The sequence below is a fragment of the Aspergillus pseudodeflectus genome, assembly GCF_044049435.1.
Source record: "Aspergillus pseudodeflectus strain CBS 756.74 chromosome Unknown BJX68scaffold_133, whole genome shotgun sequence".
Lineage (NCBI taxonomy): Eukaryota > Fungi > Ascomycota > Eurotiomycetes > Eurotiales > Aspergillaceae > Aspergillus > Aspergillus pseudodeflectus.
The window spans coordinates 1-18,478 of NW_027263909.1; the positions used below are offsets into that span (position 1 = coordinate 1).

The 18,478-nt window shown below is 52.4% G+C and overlaps 8 protein-coding genes across 8 annotated transcripts; 5 read left to right on the forward strand and 3 right to left on the reverse strand.

Moving 5' to 3' along the window:
- Window positions 1-1,482: 1,482 nt before the first annotated feature.
- On the reverse strand, window positions 1,483-2,154 carry BJX68DRAFT_273671 (glycoside hydrolase family 3 protein; the record flags this gene model as incomplete). The annotated part of the gene is made up of 1 exon (XM_071047519.1): window positions 1,483-2,154. One exon carries the CDS (start codon window positions 2,152-2,154, stop codon window positions 1,483-1,485), a length of 672 nt encoding a protein of 223 aa, XP_070891890.1.
- Window positions 2,155-3,705: 1,551 nt separating this feature from the next.
- Window positions 3,706-5,289, forward strand: BJX68DRAFT_260062 (Tannase/feruloyl esterase; the record flags this gene model as incomplete). The annotated part of the gene is made up of 1 exon (XM_071043813.1): window positions 3,706-5,289. The coding sequence occupies one exon, from the start codon at window positions 3,706-3,708 to the stop codon at window positions 5,287-5,289; it is 1,584 nt and encodes a 527-aa protein (XP_070891891.1).
- Window positions 5,290-6,075: 786 nt separating this feature from the next.
- Window positions 6,076-7,053, forward strand: BJX68DRAFT_274812 (PHD finger domain-containing protein; the record flags this gene model as incomplete). Its single annotated transcript, XM_071047731.1, has 2 exons — window positions 6,076-6,824; window positions 6,873-7,053. 2 exons carry the CDS (start codon window positions 6,076-6,078, stop codon window positions 7,051-7,053), a joined length of 930 nt encoding a protein of 309 aa, XP_070891892.1.
- Window positions 7,054-7,799: 746 nt separating this feature from the next.
- On the reverse strand, window positions 7,800-8,560 carry BJX68DRAFT_274815 (uncharacterized protein). Its single transcript, XM_071047732.1, has one exon. It carries the CDS (start codon window positions 8,518-8,520, stop codon window positions 7,831-7,833), a length of 690 nt encoding a protein of 229 aa, XP_070891893.1. The 5' UTR covers window positions 8,521-8,560; the 3' UTR covers window positions 7,800-7,830.
- A 413-nt stretch (window positions 8,561-8,973) lies between these two features.
- BJX68DRAFT_274817 (patatin-like phospholipase family protein) lies at window positions 8,974-12,197 on the forward strand (the record flags this gene model as incomplete). Its single annotated transcript, XM_071047733.1, has 9 exons — window positions 8,974-9,245; window positions 9,293-9,360; window positions 9,467-9,676; window positions 9,794-9,979; window positions 10,110-10,655; window positions 10,747-11,007; window positions 11,278-11,809; window positions 11,867-11,951; window positions 12,003-12,197. 9 exons carry the CDS (start codon window positions 8,974-8,976, stop codon window positions 12,195-12,197), a joined length of 2,355 nt encoding a protein of 784 aa, XP_070891894.1.
- A 176-nt stretch (window positions 12,198-12,373) lies between these two features.
- On the reverse strand, window positions 12,374-12,830 carry BJX68DRAFT_260066 (uncharacterized protein; the record flags this gene model as incomplete). The annotated part of the gene is made up of 2 exons (XM_071043814.1): window positions 12,374-12,541; window positions 12,600-12,830. The coding sequence occupies 2 exons, from the start codon at window positions 12,828-12,830 to the stop codon at window positions 12,374-12,376; spliced, it is 399 nt and encodes a 132-aa protein (XP_070891895.1).
- Window positions 12,831-16,092: 3,262 nt separating this feature from the next.
- BJX68DRAFT_260067 (uncharacterized protein) lies at window positions 16,093-16,689 on the forward strand (the record flags this gene model as incomplete). Its single annotated transcript, XM_071043815.1, has 4 exons — window positions 16,093-16,140; window positions 16,180-16,209; window positions 16,324-16,413; window positions 16,516-16,689. The coding sequence occupies 4 exons, from the start codon at window positions 16,093-16,095 to the stop codon at window positions 16,687-16,689; spliced, it is 342 nt and encodes a 113-aa protein (XP_070891896.1).
- Window positions 16,690-17,067: 378 nt separating this feature from the next.
- BJX68DRAFT_251178 (uncharacterized protein) lies at window positions 17,068-18,060 on the forward strand. Its single transcript, XM_071042358.1, has 2 exons — window positions 17,068-17,634; window positions 17,938-18,060. Exon 1 carries the CDS (start codon window positions 17,244-17,246, stop codon window positions 17,592-17,594), a length of 351 nt encoding a protein of 116 aa, XP_070891897.1. The 5' UTR covers window positions 17,068-17,243; the 3' UTR covers window positions 17,595-17,634; window positions 17,938-18,060.
- The last annotated feature ends 418 nt before the right edge of the window (window positions 18,061-18,478 follow it).

Sequence of the window (18,478 nt, forward strand, 5' to 3'; positions counted from 1 at the left end):
TGAAAATAACTGCTTTCCAGTCATCAAGGGTCCAGAATTGATGATCTAGACAGAATTTAAGACGTTTAAGTCTTGCAGCTTCAGTTAGACCAGGTTTCCAAGAAGGTTTAGCAATAGTAAGACCATGCTTGTGAAGAATGCGCAAAGCAGAAGAAAGAGAGATACCAGCTTCATAAGCAAGAATTTCAGAAGACTTCTCGCGGCCATTTCGATCCTTAGTGACAGAAGACATCACCACTTGCTCAATATCCTCAGATATAACCTTTGGACGACCAGATCGCTTGCCATCCTCCACGAATTCAGGCTTAATCCGAGGGCTTTGGTCAGGATTATATCCACGTTCTTTGCCCTTCTTAATAATATTTCGTACGGTTCGATCAAAAAGATCAAGCCATCGTCCAATATCTGGGCTTCTTATCTTCAAAACCCACAGCGTAAGGACTTGAACTCGAAGTTCTGGAGAATGGTAAGTGGCTGGCATCTTGGTAAGATATCAAGGTAGTAAGACAGCGAGGAAGCAGGCAGGCAGGCAGGCAGGCAGGAAGGTAATTGAATCGATTAAGCAGAGCTGGCGCTTTAAAACACCGTAAGGATCATAAGAATTGATCAAGTAGCGGTGTGAATAGCTTCAATTTTGTGGAGGAGCAAAGGTAAATCCTTCCATAAAATAGTTGATAGATCAACTAATGTAGAAAACATTGGTTGCCATAGTAATTTACTAGGAGAGCTATGGTCTGGTACATGCCCTGTACTAGCGCCCTTTACTAGCGCGGCCAACACTTTTGCTGCACGCCTCCGTATGTCCTCCATGCTCCATTTTTTCTAACAATATCCCGGCTCGCCATGGGATAAAGGCCACGTCTCTTATGGGAGAATGGGGATATATCGATGCTAAAAGTTATTCCGATCGAGTCGTGCCTCTTGTCGATGGCTATATTCGCTTAGTACGACAGCAAGAAACTTGGATTTGGGTAAGAAAGCTTAGAAAACATGTCCACGTCCAGGCAGGAGGAAGAGTTCTCATTTTCCCAACTTCAACACCCCCTCCAGGGGCAGCTGTCGACTGCTCGAACCCACGTAGATCTTGTAGCTGCCGCTTTGTAACCGCCATTTCTGTGCTACAGCGTCCCAGACACTCAGATCCCTCCGTGTAAGTGTGAAACTAACATTTGCCACCTCCCCCGGGCGGATTGTAGGCTTCTGGAATCCACGGAGCTGCTTGATCGGCCCCCCAGGAATGCCCACATATAACTGGGCGGCTTCAGAACCCACCATGGATCCAGTATTCTCTACCTGCGCTGTGATCGTTGCGATCGTGTCCCAGAGATCATTTTGTCCTCCTGCAACCACCATGCCCTCTGGGTATTGCCGGAGGTGCGACTGCAGAAAATGGACACTAAGATTTGTGTAGCGGAAAGTAGTGTAGCTTAGCCCAAAACCAAACTCATACCGGGGATTGATCTCCTCTCGGTCAAAACGACGTTAATCAATGTAGACGCCCTCTGAAAAGTTGCTCTGGGGAAAATTTATAAAGCCGCCTGCAGGGAGATCAGGATTAAGGAGGGCGCCATAATCCAACTCGTTCTTTGCCAGAGTGTAGGGAATTTTGCCGGAGAAATTAACTTTGCCGTAAAGAAGAGAGACAAGTGCCTTGCCAGTCTCCTGCCCTGGAAGGTGGGCAAGAATCACAGCAGTAACATTAGGGTGTTGGACCCACGGGTCAACCAGGCGAGGGCCGGCATTGTGCAAGACCACAATCGTGTTGGAGCATTTCCGGGCCACATTCAGGATCAGGTTGTCTGTATACTCGTCTCTCAAACCTCCGCGATCTACGGCCTCAGTGGAAGGTGCGTTACCGAATACGATGCAGGCGTCGCTGCATCCAACCACAACTGGGTCTGAGGAGTGAAAATCCCAGTACAGCTGTGTGTCGTCCTTGTCAGCCTGGATAATAAGCGCATCGAATGGAGATAGGAAAGTCGAAAGTGATGTGGCCCCAGAGCCCCCACCAGAGATGATCGTCCCGTTGTACGCAATCGAAGACAGTCTGGGGATAATACCCTGCTCAGCAAGTAAGATCGCGTCAAGAATCTCGGTTACATTGGCGGACTGCATCCCCCAAACCCAGGCTGATGGACCGTCACTGTTAGGCATGAGCCAAGCCATCAACTCATGCATACCCGATAATCAAGAATCTGCCACATGGCGTCTCCACAGTTTGTCTGCGTGACTGGACGAGAGGCCTCCTATCCCCGCAGCCGATTGACCCGCCATCGGCCCGGTTCCGCAGACGAGCGTCCGGATGCGCTTCATGCGGGGCCAAGAATAAGGGAAGCAGCAAAGAAAGAAATCCTATTTTCAAAAGCCCCCTCTGCTTTGCCTTCTTCTGTCCACTGTCCTCCTAGCTGGAGCGGCTCTGGCTGACTCTGTGGGGAATCTCGACAGCCGTGCCGCCAGTGCCTCTGAGTCGATCCGGCGTCCACGGGTGTCTGGTGTAGTAAAGACAGCGTTCACGGCACAAACTCGGTGGAACAGGTCTGGAAATGCAGTTGATATCTCGGCACCCGCTATTGAACCTGTACAGCACTTGAGGTCTGTACTCAATGTCACGCTCATGCATCCGGGTGTGAGCGATACTGTGGATTACAAGGTCTGGAGTCCGGGTAAGAACTGGAACAACCGGTTCTTTGCCCAAGAAAGGGGTGCTGGAGTGGAGGCACGCTAGGAATGGCAGGCCTTGGGCTCCACGCCGGGAGCGGCTACGTTACTGGCACTACTGATGGTGGTAACATGACAGACCCAGACTGCTACCTGGGCAATGACCAGATCCCCAGCCCCGAAAAGTTGATCTTGGTCGCTTTTCTAACTTCCTTGGCCCCGCATTTCATTAACTGGCTATTATTGGTAAGCAGCTCATCCACAGCTTCTATCAACGATCTGCCAAGTATGCATATTGACTTGGCTGTTCCCAGTGAGGCGCCAGGCGTTACACGTAGCGCAGCATGACCCGGCCAACTTCGAGGGGATCCTGGCCGGTGCATGGGACCAGGGGGAACGGGGAACTAAAAAGAATGCGAAGAGGACACAGGGATAGAATGATACATGAGTCGCCTAGACAACCCTTATGGCCTCGACGTCTGCACCCCTAGCTCTAGGATTCTTTTAGTATGATGCTTGTTCTAAGCACCGAATGAAGTTCGACTGGGCTGCCGACATCGCGTACTTGAAGTGAACGTCTAAGAATGGATGCCGTGGCGGATGCGAGCAGCAAACAAGAGAGTTCATAGCAAGAATTACAAGCGAAGAAGCACAAGGGTCATTGACCTGTAGCCACTGAGCCGATTGAGAATTCACCCAAGTGGCTAGGCCTTGACATTCTGCTTGACACGATGGTACGAGTCAGATCTGCAGACTTAACCGACCCTTTCGGTAACCATCGTGTTCGCGTCTGAGGGGTCGGTTAGGTCATTTCGCGATGCACACACCCGGTTCTGGCTTGGAACCGGCCCGGATGGCACAGCCTGTGACAACCAAATCTGGAAGCGACCTGTTTTTTGTCGTCCCGGACGATTTGCACTGCCGGGCCGGAGCAATGTTGTAAAAAGGCACCAGGCAGGGCAGCCTGAACACTTGGCCTGGGAATTATTACACCTTCTCTACTGAAAACGACAAACTGCAGAGCCAGACCCCCTCCACTCCCTCGTCATGCGTGCATCCACTTTCTCGGCCCTTTTCGTCGCGTTTGGCCTAGCCCAAAGCACTGTCACAAGACACATCGCATGCCATGATATCAAGCCTCCCAGCATTCCCGGTGCCAAAGTCATCACATTTTCAGCTACCGAGCAGTACAATATCAGCGGTATATCGGTAGACGAGGCAAAGGGGCTACTCAACTTTGTCTCTGGCCTCAATATCTGTGCTGTGGAGGTGGCCCTTACCCATCCAGGAGTTGGCGACAAGGTCGGTTTCCAAATATGGCTCCCTCTCAGGGGTTGGAATAAGCGGTTTATCGCCAGGGGAGGTGGTGGCTACATAGCTGGCACTCCCGGTACGCTAGGCCTTGGGTCTTATGTGGAGCAAGGTTTCGCAGTTGGTACCACCGACGGAGGGAACATTGCAAACTCTATTGGAAATCTGCTCCCCGATATGGTTCAGAGCTCCGGTGTCATCGACCTTGGCCGCTTCGCAGATTTCTCCTCTCGTGCCCTCCACGAGTTAGCCGTTATAGGCAAAGCAGTCACTAAGAGTTTCTACGCTAGACCTCCTAGCTACTCGTATTGGCATGGATGCTCCACGGGCGGGCGTCAAGGTTATATGATCGCTCAGGAATACCCAGACGACTTTGACGGTATTTTGGCCAATGCTCCAGCCCTGAACTTTCCAAGCCTCTTAATGGGTTTAAGCTGGGCCCAGTTTACCATGCGTCGACTGAATCATGAAGTTTCTTCCTGCGTCTTTGACGAGTTTTACCGAGGAGCCATCCGGGAGTGTGACGGACTAGATGGTGTCATTGACGGCATTATCTCCAATCCAAAGTCCTGCTCCTTTGACCCTTTCTCAATTGTTGGTCTCCAAGTACCGTGTGGTTTAAGCCATGAAACCGTCAATGCCCAAGATGCCGAAGTCTTGACAATCATCATGGGGGGACCAAAGTCTTCTCGAGGAACTCCGCTCTTCTATGAATGGGAGTGGGGGATGAACTACACCTTCATAGACCCTGACATGCCGTCACCCGATTCCCGCACCCTTTGGGACAACTGGATTTCGATCCTGATCAATAAGAATCCGTCCTTTGACATGAATACATTCAAGGAAATGGATCAGATGGTTGACTACTTTGAAATCTCCCATATAGAATATGACGCTTTCATCGCTACGAACAAACCTGATCTCTCAGCATTCCGTAACAGGGGCGGGAAGCTCTTGACATGGCACGGCCTTGCTGACGGAGCTATTCCCCCGGACAATACTATCAGCTACCGTGAGAGAGTGGAGGCAGTAATGGGCGGCAATCAGAACGTCAATCAGTTTTACAGACTCTTCCTCGCCCCCGGAATAGGCCATTGTGCTGGTGGACCTGGTGCATTCCCTGCTGATGCCCTAGACTCACTTATCGAATGGGTGGAGAAGGATGATGCTCCTACAGAGTTGCATGGTACTGCCAGCTCCACGCGCGAGAGAAAGATTTGTCTTTATCCGCAGGTTGCTCAATACGATGGCCAAGGAAACCCCGACGATGCCGGCAGTTATACATGTGCAGCTAAGTATACTTCCGCCGACAGCAACTGACTGAAGATTCTGAGTCTATCCTGAGAAGTAGTCTTGCATTAGAGTCTTTTGTACACTTCTGAATGACACCATTTGTACACATAAAATGGGATTATTAACGTTTTCTCCATATTACGTAGCGCGCAGAATTCCACTGCCTGTCCCCAGTTGCACGGTAAGACCAGCCAAACCAGTCTTCCATCTCTGACGCCACTCTCACAAGCTTGGCCTCGCCGTATTACCTTCTACACAGACAGAGTACATCTTTTTGTAAGTTAAGGTCTTCTATAGCTGGTTGCGGACTTACCCGTCCTGTCTTAATCTGTACCCTTTTTAGCAGGACTTAGAAGAGTTTAATAGCCTTGTATTAGTAATACCTTTGGGAATATCCTGTTGTTATTGTGATAGTGCGTCTGGCCTTACTGTTAGCTTACCAGGCGTATATTAGAGGTTAAATTCAAACTCTGTTAAGAGGTCTGCGTAACATATTTGTTATTCGTTAAGGTACTGCGCTTTGCTAAAGTATCACAAGTTTTTATGGTCTGTTATGTTTCTGAATAGTCTGCCAACATTATATATTTCTTTATCCTCGCATACCAAGACATTAATACCCTCGACCTGCGCTGCATGCAAAACGCGACAACACAGACTACTACTTACTTGCACGGTACGTGGGAAAGATTGCCTATCTCAAAACCAGTGAGCATCTTCGTCCTGAATTCCGTCCGCATCGTCATGCTAACCTATGCCACAGCTCGGCTTTGGTTCTCAATTAACTTCTGTGTCCCCCACCAGAGCCCTTTCGCAATGGATAGAAGCGTGTGGGATCCGATCCGAGTATGCGGGATGAGCGACCCAGATTACACGACTACTTGTTGTGGGAAGACTCGGGCCAACGCGAACTGCAAAAACCGCATCTCAAGGCAATCACGCACCGATGCTGCCCACCTCCTGCAGCTTCTGGCGCTGCGGCAACCAGCAGATGACAGCCTCGTCGAGACACTGCACAAGATTGCCAGGCTGCTGCTATGCAAACGGAACCACCAGCACAAGGAGGACGAACAAGTGCAGCCGCTCGCAATGCGCTGGTATGAGAGCGCTCGGGCTTCACGTGCCGTCGGTGAGCATGGGCGGGATTCACCCACGGAGAACCGGCAGATTGACTCCCCGCTGTATCCAGAACTGGACCTGGTGGATGTGAATTCGACATCATTGACCCCGATGGATGTCGAGCCTGCCGCGGCGGAGTGTCAGTCCATCCGTATTGAGCAGCTGCGGCAAAGGTCGGTTCCATTTGAGGTGTCGCCGTCTTCCCCCGCTCGGATCCAGTTCGGGACCGCCAATGCAGACAACACCAGCACGCCGGTGATCCTCCGCTCACTCAGGCAGGATGATGACGGCGGCAGCAGCATAGAGTGCCTGATCTGTCATGACGATGCAGCAGACGACATTGCCAATCTGCAGTGTGAGCGGTGCAGACGGAGCGTGCACTTGGGCTGTATGAGAGATTGGCTCGAACGACGGTCGACACGGATCAATTTTAACTGTTCACAATGGTAAGACGCCCAGGCTGTTACGATCGGCCTCTACTGACGCATATACAGCCGCGGTGTCACACGGTTCGATGCTTCTTACTCCGCCGCCGAGACGACGGGCGAGGCAGGGGATGGGGTCGAAAGCGCTGGCGGTGGCCGCACCGCTCGAGGGGAGATCACCTCGGAAGGGGATACGGTTCTCCGCCGGTCCCGTAGGCGGACGGGACGACCTGACTACTATGTACCTTAATGTTTGCATTATCTGGGGTATACAAAAGTCCGGACCCATGGAGATGACTAGGCCACATGCATAGTATCAAGTCTGTCCGGTGGTCCATTCTATTTGTTCTCCCGCCTAGATAACATGGTCTAATTGTTGGACGCAGACTGCCGGTGAGAGCACCAGACCCCAGATGTGGATCTATGATATTGAGCACGGGTAGAGCCTCTATGCTTGGGCGAAATCATCCTTTATCCCTACTTGATTACGGTCCAGCTGTCAAAGATGATGGAACTGCGATAGGTCTGGTATAGCCAAGGCCGCTTTCTTTCTTATTCCCATTCTGATGTATCTGGATCATACTGTCAGGTCCCTCACCGTTATTTTATCCAGGCTGAGAAATCTTCTTTCCTCGATGTTCTCAGAGTGTCCGGTGGTCCCTGAGGACAAACGCAACGTTGTTGGCCTGACGGGCTACATTAGTACAGCTCGGGGCAATCGCTAGGTAATGTGGTCTTTCGTCTAGATGTTGCAAGGAACAGGAGGGCATCATAGAGGGGTTAGATAAGCGCACGGATCGTTTGTCAAGACTCAAGAGCCAGTCTCCGCGCACAGTACATTCGGGAGCACTGGCGGTCTCCACATATCCCGTTGTTCAGTGACCAATTAATATAGCGAGAAATGGCGCCACCTGCTCAATTTCCCGGAGACTGGATACATCCTAACCAGCCGCCAACCACCCACCACCCACCACCCACCACCCAAACTCGGAGGATTCGTGTCCATCTCTGCCGACCGTCATCGGACCTATAGCGCATTCACGACATCCTGGGCATACACCAAATTATTCACGATGACCATCAGATGCATCACGTACAGACTGGGCCTCCAACTACCCACCAACCTGCAGCGTTCCGGAAGGCCAGCTAGATGCAACAGAGCGCCGAGCAGGTTTAAAGCCGCGAGTCGTATGAGCCCGAAGGCTAACGGCGATGAGCCAGCAGCGCGGTGCAGTAAAATATATGTTGCCGGCATCAAGGCCAGCAATCCGAGCCAAAGACAGAGGCGTCGAAAAGCCCTAGCACTATCGGGGCCATCCAGGGTGATGATCTCTGCCATCCCTTGGGCCATCGCAATGGTCAGGAACAATAGGCATATCGAGCGGGCATAGATATGGATGGCGCTTGGTAGCACCAGGACCGGGATGGCCGAGGTATATATCAGAAGGAGGGTGCCGGCAAACTCGAGCTTCTGCCGCGATCTGGCGTCGTTCCCGTAGATGATGCAGATCAACCGATAGACTACGCTGCATAAAGACCACAAGATCGCTCCCCCACAGTAGAAAATAACCCCTTGATTACGACTGATAGCATCAGCCTGTGCCGGATATCGAAAGATGAGGAAGGAGGTGAGGAAGAGCGCAAAGTAGGAGAGGCCGAAGAGATGAAGACAAATGAGGACCACGCCATCTCGATGAAAGGATAGTGTGGACTCCATGTTGGTACTGTAACTCGGAATGCGAAGTCAAGGAATGCTGGATATCCCCAGAGACCAGACAGCGACAAAGTATTGCTTTTAAATTGAAGCCAGAGACAGATCGTCACCGAATCATCGTGACATATGGTGGCCTCAACAATCTCACCAACGCTCCGGAGTTGCACGGCAGAAAAGCCCGGGCACGGCAGAAAGGCCCGGGCATGGGTGCTTATTGATGGGCCAGAAGGAGGACATGCTCGTGCCCAGTCCCGCGCAAAAGGCATGATTGAGGATGTCATTTGGATAGGGTGTGCGATTCCGCTTCGAGGCAGGAACGTTCACCTCATTTAAGGGACGGTACCAGGCGAGCCATGATGACAGGTCAAGAAGCATCGACCAGTAGCGCATATTTGCCGTATAAATACCAGCCAGAACGGATGTATTCACACACTGCGGTCGTCTTCACCGGTCAACATGGCAGCCTGGCTGGACCTAGTCCACAACTCGACCGGCTGGGCCTTGGTCGACACCGGGCGGATGGATCAGATCATACAAGACATGAGCCATCCAACCACGCAGTACCCATCTCTCGCGTATTTCCTAGGGAATGGCAATCGCGTGTCCGCACTCCGCTCACTATTCCCCCAGAACAACATCACCCGTCGAGGACCAGCTAGTCTGGTTCATCTCCATCTTAGTACCACAACCGCCAGCACCGAGCATCTAGTATGGTTTGCGGAGAGCGGGTTTCATGACTCGACCACGAACCATGTTGACGGCCGGCTGGTATCAGCCAGCCATCATCGACACTATCCCCTGCCCCTAATGACCGGTGGCTCGGCCATGGACCTGAAGCATCACGTATGGCGACGGGGCCTGTTCCCTTGGATAAGTGTGCTATGTCTGTTTATAGATGGCTCGGCCGAGCTCCAAGCGGCCCACGAACTATTAGATCGATCACCCACAGAGATACACGCTGGGCGTCATTCCACATCATCCACCAGCATGCGCGTTATCATGGTCCTGACCGATCCCAGCGCCGAATATCACACGGATCCGTGGGAGGAACTGTCGTCTAGCTTCCCCGATCCTGACACCGCAGATCCGACAATTTCTATCCTAGATCTTCGAGATCGCCACGACCCATCTCCTCGCGCCGCCTTTGAGCCGCTGCGGCGTACCCTGCTGGACCAGATCCAGATCAGCCGGGACCAGCAGATACAGCAGGGTTTACTCTTCTCTGCCCAGTATTTGAATCATCTCTAGAATCAGACCCTTTGTGGGGGCCAGCTAGTGGCTCCCAAGGCCCGCATCGATTGCCTTCAGATCGCCCGGGAGAACCTGCCCGTCGATCCATCACTGGGTCACCGTCTTGCAGAGTTTCTCGCTTACGCGTCACGAGCTGGCTGCCCACCACATGACATCCACACCATCATAGCCTCCGCGCTGCTAATAGATGCTTACCCTCCTGGCATGCACAGTAAGCTGTCCCCTCCTCCTACCATTCCTTTTCCTTCCCTAGGAACCTTCGCCCCTTTGCGCCCCTTCAACCCCGCCCCGGGTCCCTCGCAGTTGTAGCAAGAGAGCGTGGTACGTGCTGATACAGACAGGGTTCCGGACGGACGACGTCTACAACAGTCTTTATCAAGAGCACTGCCGGGCAGCGTGGGAAATCCACCAAGACCCTCACCCAGGCCAGCATTATGATGCGGTGCACAAGTGTTTAGCGCAGTTTGTGGAGCAACTAGGGCCGCGACGCTCGTTGGTGGCCATCCAGAGGGAAACACTCACCGCGGTTGGGACCCAGTGGCCGGGAATCTGTCTGCCAACCATCTGCTGTTTCTGCCTCTCTAGATCGGTCGAGCACACGTTGCCGTGTCGGCATGCGATGTGTGACACCTGCCTGATAATCCTCAGCAGCCCCAGCCGCAGCGCCGAGTACCATATGGATCTCAGCCGATGTCCCTGGTGCCAAGAGGCCTGCGATCTCACCGTGCGTCAGCTTCCCCCGACGAAAGGTGCCGTAGTCGTGGCCCTTGATAGAGGCGGGATCCGCGGCCTGGTGACTCTGGGCTTGTTACAGGCACTGGAAAGGCGATTGGACGGCGCGATGTGTATTACTGAGGTCGCCGACTACATCATCAGTACCAGCGTAGGTAGGTGCGATTAACAATGTTTTGACGTCATTCCACTTCTGGTGTCCCTGCAGCCCCTTCGGGACCGAAAAAGCCTTCTAACAAGCTGCAGGCGCCTTCATCACCACTAATCTCGTGTATAACGGGACATCCGTCGAAGAGAGATATCACAAGTTCCCAGTATTTGCGCGAAAAGCCTTCCAGCCCTACAGACCAGCCTTGAGACTCTGGCCGTGGCTGGCAGCCATGGTAGGCATCTTAAAAGATGGGTATTATAACACCACCAGTCTTAACCGCATCCTCAACAAGCTGTTACCTTCAAGACTGCGACTCTTCAACCTCCCGGCCTTAGTCCCGGCGGGGACTCGTGTTAGTATGGTTGTGAGCTAAACGTCCAATAGCAAGCCTATCCTCTTTCCAAATTACCGCGGCGTAGGATCCAGATCGGAGAAGCTACCATACAAGGCGGTGTAGGCGGACAGCGAGACACAAAATCCCTAGTTACAAGACGTGTAGGTTTTCCTCGTCCCCCGACGTTTCCCACCAGCAGTCTGGATCGACTGACCGACTTTAGCGTTGGCGCTAGTGTTGCAGCCCCGTGGTATGTATGCCTGATGATGCAGGGACCGATGATCTGATGGAGATAGCTTCTTCCGGCCCAGGGACCTCCCAGCTTGGGGCACCTTGCAGGATGGTGGCGTCCGAGCCAACAACCCGATGGGCATCGCTCAGGAGGAGTGCCGGGTGATCTGGCCCTTGCGGCGCACCCATGATCTGCTCATCAGCGTTGGAACCGGGTACACACCCGGGACGGGGGGTACGGGCGATCCACCTGGTCGACAGTTTCCCGCTGGCTGGGGGCCCGTGCGGCTCTGGCGCGCGTATAATTCATCGCCATGCATGGATGGCATGGAGGCCTACTGGGAGGGGCGGGTGCACGTTCCATCCTCCCTGCGATCGAACACCATCCGCCTCGACCTTGCTTTGGACGGGGATCTCCCGCGGTTGGATGACGTGGGCAAGCTGGAGGAGCTGGCGGCTCTTCCCTTCACTGTACCCGATGAGCTCGTGCAAGTGGTGTTGGCCACGTGCTTTTTCTTCGAGCTGGATACTCCCCCATCGCGAGCTGACGGCCAGTATCGCCTGCATAGGTTGATTCTGTGTGCGTGGACGTGGTCCTGATAGATTGTGGACTAGGTACTGGTTGAATTTCCTGGGGCTCGCTTCTACAGTGGCCGGGGTCACTCTCTGGGTCGAGTAGATGACGATGATAGGTGTCTCCTCTGCGGCTATTACCGCAAACAGGTGACGCTGTCGGTGCCAAGCCTGGACGAAGAGATCACGATTACGCTCGCCAGCCTGGCATAGCAGCGTCCCATTGGCGGTTTTCTAAAGACTATACAACAGTTACTGCAAGACCAACAGGCGGAGGCCGTGTTTGGGCGGCCGGACCACCAGGATGACCGCTGGCCGCCGCGGCGGTCCTGCTACTGCGTGAGGATGACTAAACGGCGGGTTCATTTTGTGGAACCGGCTCCGCAGCGCAAGAAGCGACGGCTATGACGTTACTCAGTACAGCTATCAAACAGCCCGGATACACTACGGATGTTTTGTCTGTCTTCAGGCTTTGGATTCTTTTCTTGTCAAGAAGGCTGGATGTGCATCTAGTTGCGGTTCCGTCCACCAGAAACGGTGAAGCAGGTACTGGAAAGAGTAATACTGAAGACTGCATAAGAAGATCACTCATGAGACTGAACCATAGGCACACCTCGCTCAATAAGACCAGCAATTCTATCTATGTCTTCCCAGGAACACCATAGCACCAGGTATTGGGTCGCAGCCTGTCCGTTGTGATTGAGCGATCTCTTCCCCAAGACTTTGATCGGCCTGAAGCGGTGGCTATGAGGCTGGCCACGTCAGCACGGTGCGGTTTGGGTGTATCATAGGGGACAGAGCAGAGGTTACGCTTTCTCTAGATATATCATCGGCATTGTCGCTAATACCGTTCTCGGCTGAGTAGTCACTGAATGAACGTCGTGACAATGTCTCTGTATCGGACACTACAAAGTCGCGGTCGCTGCTGGTTTCGGACGGGTTGTTACTGCTTTCTGAGTTGGACAGGAAATCAGTCGTGCTTTCTGTCTCGGGATCGCCCCCTGTGGACGGCGAGTGTCGGAGGTAACTAATAGACGACATATCAACGATATATAATACAGGACACTGTGATTAGGGCAGACAAGTCCTGGTTAATCAGGCTGAACACAGACAAAATCTCTTCTAGGGAGGCCTTCATTTGTAAGAATAACGTAGGTATATATAGAACATAGTAGGGCTCTGCCGTCTTGAACAGAGTTGGACATCAATCTAATGGCAATGACCGACTTCTCTATGCGCATAAGAGCATCGGTCAGGGTGGTAATAGGGAAGGAAGCCATGATGAACAGGAAGACCACCGTACGCCCTCTATAACAGCCTACAAAGAAGGTCCATCTCAGCCCCCTCTTATCAGCGTTTAGCCGCCGCGAATGGCCTCTCATCCTCTTGACCTGGCTTGCTCCATAGCCGCTCTCCTATGATCCCGGGCGAATCTCCTGTTAATACAGGATTCTCGGCCATAGTGACGTCCTCTGCTGGTGTCGGAGACTTAGTCCCACCCGTTCGAACTCCTTCGGTGCTCTCAAGCCAGTTGAGTACACGGTCTAGCATCAACTCAAAGGATTAGGATTCCCCGGTGGGTGCCGTTCCCTGCTCCTTTAGTAGATAGTCAATCACCGTTCCCATCTGCTGATTGGTGTCGTAGAGAAGCCCGGCCAAGTTGACCGTCTCTTCCAGGTCCGAGGTGGTGTGCTGCAACGCCTCTTAGAGGTTTCAATGCTCTTTAATGTGCTTTAGTTGCTCCCGGTGCGCGCGCAGAGCCCGCACGCTGAGCTCGCAGATCACACGGAGGGCGTCCTAGTCATAGTAAGCGAGCCACCTGTTGAATGAGGCAGGTACCTACGGCAGTATCTATTTTGCAAGTTATCACAGCACAGCCGCAGCAGACAGGGCTGTTGGAAGTAGGATAAAGGCGAGAGTCAGGAGCGACGTATCAATATTTATAGCCCCCCACAGGAGTCGAAAAACCTATAGTGTAACCCTCGTTGTCGGCGTAATGTCTTGTAGTTCAAATTTAGATGGCCGTCCAAATCAAGGGGAAGCCCTGTCTGGGCTCTCACATCACATTAGATGCCTATTATCTTGTGTTGAATTTGACACCTAGTCCGTGATTAAGCACAGCCGCATAAATAGCACGTCTGTATTGCCCTATAGCATGGTTCTGTATTTGAGGGCAACGCTGGGGTTAGTATGATTAGTGCTACTGCGTAGCATCCTTTAGGGGAAGAGATCAAGCAGCATATAAACCTACGATCCCCCTTTAGAGTTTCTTCGGCCCGCTCCTAGTACTGTACATACGGGATGGACGAGATTGTTGAGATTGTCCGTCGGATTGGCCGCCAGCAAGGCTGAAACGCATACTATCATACATGCTACACTCTCCTAAAGAAAAGCCAAGATCTCATCCTCCAGACGTTGAACGAGCTCCTGGATCTCTACCACTCCAATACATTCGAGGAACCAGAATCCGTCTCTACGATTGCAGATGACCTACGCGACGATATACATGCCATGATCGCCTGAGAGCGCCGCGCAAGGTCACACTGGGACGAGGTTTTCGAGTCGGACAAGTGACGTCTGAGGAACGAACTTCTTCCTCTAGGGAGGAATGTCTGTGCGTATTATAATACATGGATGCCTGTTAGCTCAAGATAATCTTTACCGAGTTCACCTAATGTGACGGGTCTTAATACTGAGAAGCTTTATAGATATCATATCCTTGATCCTCGAGATGGTATTAGGGAGGCCTGCTTCGGGCATCTCCAGTGGACTATGCGTATAGGTAAAGTGTAATTAGTTATCTACATTACCTTGGTTCTAAAAGTACATTAACCATATTCATTATATCCGTAACAGTAAGCCTATGTAGTCCGATGGAGGTAAATACCCTATTCCCTTTGCCTAGCTTGAGTGGATCTTAAAGGTCCCTCACGGCCAGCTAGACTGTAGACTATGTGCCACACGAGGTTTGTGGAGCGGGTTGGTCTTCAGGTGAGCTGGAATGACTGGATGGGGTTCTCTGGGACAATATTAGGTGGTCAGCATCACGTCCAAAATGTGTATTTTTCGTGGTCTCACTTGTGCTCTGTGGTGGAAGATTAATCCCATTATAGACGCCTGGCTTTTTCACACTTTTAGACTGGCCTGGGAGCCTTGATGATGCTGCGTTTACGTTGACTGGTAATGTGTTCCGGCACACTGGGTGGTTCTCTACAGAATGGAGTTCGTGCATGCCGGTGTAAATCTGCTGATTAGTAATATAGCGAGGACAGGGACCGGACTGAGATGGAATAACGGCCGCTTGCTGCCGTCCCCTAGTGGCCTTTGCCATCATGCCTTGGCGTCTCCCCAGGTGCGTCATCTGAAGTGCGCGCCGCTGTCTGATATGCTGCTTGAGTTGTCGGAGCTTGGACCGAAGAGACTCCGACGACCGTGGGCAAATCGTGCTAGAATATTCGTCCGCTTTTTCGGGCCATGTCAGATGGGACCGCTGAGTAACCTATTCTTAGAGGTTCTCCTCCTCTTTATTACTCTAGGGACGATAACCTCGTCTTTCTATATTGAAATAAAACCACGGACCTGGTCGAAAAAAGGTGGCGACTTAAAAAAAAATAAAAAATAAAAGGGAAGACTGGGCAGTCATGGTGATAAAAAACGACAAGAGCATAGTCAAGGTGAAATAAACAGGGGAAGATCCCGCTTATTGAGTAAGACCAAAGCAAAGTGGATGGAACTGCTTATTCTAGATAGAGACTGGTGAAGGCTAAATACTAGCCCTGAGGCTTGTGCCTGTAGGTGGCATTAGGAGGCTGCTTCCCCGGTCTAAGGGCGTTCCCATGGGTATTGTGCATCGCAGATCTGGGCCTTGATGACGCCCGTCTCTATATGGGTCAATGGTCGTCCCGCCCCACATTGCCGCAGTTAGTCATGGGTGATGGACCACGGGCCAACACCTGCTTGGGGATCCGCTGGTGGGCTACTATAAATGCCCGGGGATATGGCGGGCCTGATCTTGCTTTGATAAACCTTCCCTTTATTATATGGTAGGGTTACATAGAAAAGTCGATGTAAGGGATGGGTGATGTGGGTGTCTCAGGGGCAATTTTAAGGCCTCTTAGGCTTTACGATCTGCCGTCACTTATATAACCGCGGATATAGTTTCTCTCTAATTCCCCGCTAAGCCGTTATTCTTATAGCGGTTCCTCCACCAGGTTAATAGAGCATGAAATATTCTCTATTCTACTCTTCGAACTGTGGCCGCTGACGCTGAGATAGCATGGCGAAAGTACCATCTTAAAGGAGTATGAATTCCCTTCCCGCAAGCTCTGGCCCTCGAACTTCTAATAACCGGGTGCGTATCTAGGAGCCCCCCGCTACTGCTGCCACGCAGCTCACCCACCCCCGACGACGTCACTCGATGGTGAGTATTCCGTCCAGCCATAAGGCAGCGTCCCTAAGGCTATATAACAGTGCTGACCAACCAGGTCCTTGGTGGCAGACGCAACCCCCACCCCAACCCATCTCCCATTCATAGGCCGCGGACGATTCCACCGAAACTCTGGAGAATCACAGCGTCTGCCTTAAGACCGTGAAAGATCTTGAAGGCGACCTGCACCTGGTGGAAGTAGAGAGAGATAGGTTGCTGCTGGAGAACGAAACTTTGAGGTAGCAGCTCTCGCAGGCGTAAGATGCCCAGTCCGCCGGCCGCACATGGGAGGACGTATAGCGGGCCGTTCACGGAGCCCAAGAGGCCCTCAACACCTGCTACCAGCAACTCATCAGCTGTATGGCTAATGTGGCCAATACGGGCGTGCCGTCGACTACCCTGCCGGGATCGACTGCCGGACCGGATTCCATGTGGGCGAGCCAAGATGAGGAGCTTGGGGTATTGAACCCTTAGATGTTTTTTAATATTTAAGGTTTGAGCAATATAAATCTAGAGCATAGGTCGGAAATTGTCACTGGTACACGGTCATGTATTTAAATATGGTTCTGGTTATCTCGCAGTTTACATCAATCCGGGAATGACTAGATACGTTGGGTGGACCATCTATGGGGGTACGAGTGGGCGAGCACCAACCCCTGCGGGCTGATACCGTCCTAACTGGGTTTCCTAGCTTTCAAGGTCCGTTATTTGTTACATCAGGGTGGTTCGTTCATTCTCCACGCCCTGTTTGCTACAAATCACATGCACGGGCCAAGAGACTGACTACTAAATCTCCTAACAGGAAGCGCCGGCTGCTTGATAAGTAGAGCAAAGCACCAAGACGATCGGCATCCAATGAGACCCAGAAAGCGTTTGTCCATTTAGGGTCTGTTCTTCCGGAAGTGTGCCGCAGCACTTTTCACCCGCTGGGATGTGGCCCCATAAAGCTCGGGCATAGGAGCACCTCCGTCGATGTTACGCCAGTACAATCTTCTGTCTCAGGTTCGGTCGGCCACGATCTAATACTCATGGCTACTATTGGCACTTTAAACCTGGGGGGACCGACACGCCCTGTCTCGCGGTTGGACGCGCTTCGCCGGGAGCTGATCAAGGCAAAGCACACTTCGCAGACACCTCCCGACACGCAAAGTCGTGAGTCGCACACGACCCCCGGCCCCGTGGACTGGCAGCGCCAGGATTCAGGAGCAAGCTATCTCCTCGACATCGAAGGTACCGAGAGCGTCGACGGCGATTGGGAAGCAGACATTGACCATCAAAATATACCAGCCTTGGCTTCGGCGCTCTGGGAGTACGTTCCATGCCCCTGTCCGTGTCCGGGTGATATTGCATCCACTGACGGTATATCCCCCCTAGTCTGAAGAGAAGAGTCGAGTAAGAATCTGTTTCCCGCATTGGTCACTATTTTGTTTATTAGAGACGTTGTCGTGTGTTTGCACTGTCTACGTTTCTGTAATTCTCCAATATGCAGAGCCACGCTGACCGGTAGGTACATCAGCACGTTGGAATCTCGCTTCGACGGTCACATATCCGATCGTCGCGACACATGCGGGGGTGCTGGCGACATCCACCGCTCAGCGACTGGCCCCACGACAAAGGCACCGCGAGGAAAGCGCCGTAGAGACGATGAACGTGCATGACGGGATTGACCATGCGAGCACGGACGCAGTAACGTGGGAATAGGAATGGAGATGTGAGACCTACAGGCCATGAATTGTGATCACTAGATTCAAGCCCCTAGTGAAATATCACGAGATTCCTCGAATCGCCAAGCCGTAAATGGAGATCCTCTGGCTCTTGGTGGTATTGCCCTCGCGTGGTCTTTTCGGAGCGGCGTTCAGTGGTATATCCTGGTGTGGTGTAGAACCTCAGCGACCAGGATGGTGTCATCTCAGATTGCGACTAGCTCAGAATACGATAAAAATCCAGGGGATCATCCCCCCTACAGGAGCGGCGGGCCGACCATTGCGCGTCCAGTCATACCCAACATTCTACAAGGTACGAGACATCCTGGTATGAGGGGCCGCGCGTAGATAGATGGCCCCATCGCCACCGGACTACCGTGCATTTTAAAGAGATGACCGGCGATCCTATTCTACTCTATGGGAACCGGGTTGACGTTTCTTCAAGCTCACCCTTGACCATGAGCTGCAGATACCCTAGCCCGATGGCCGCCCGAGGTGGAAGTGGCCGGCTCAGCATCGATAAGGGACGAGTAGCACCGGTAATCGTCAAAGGTCAACGA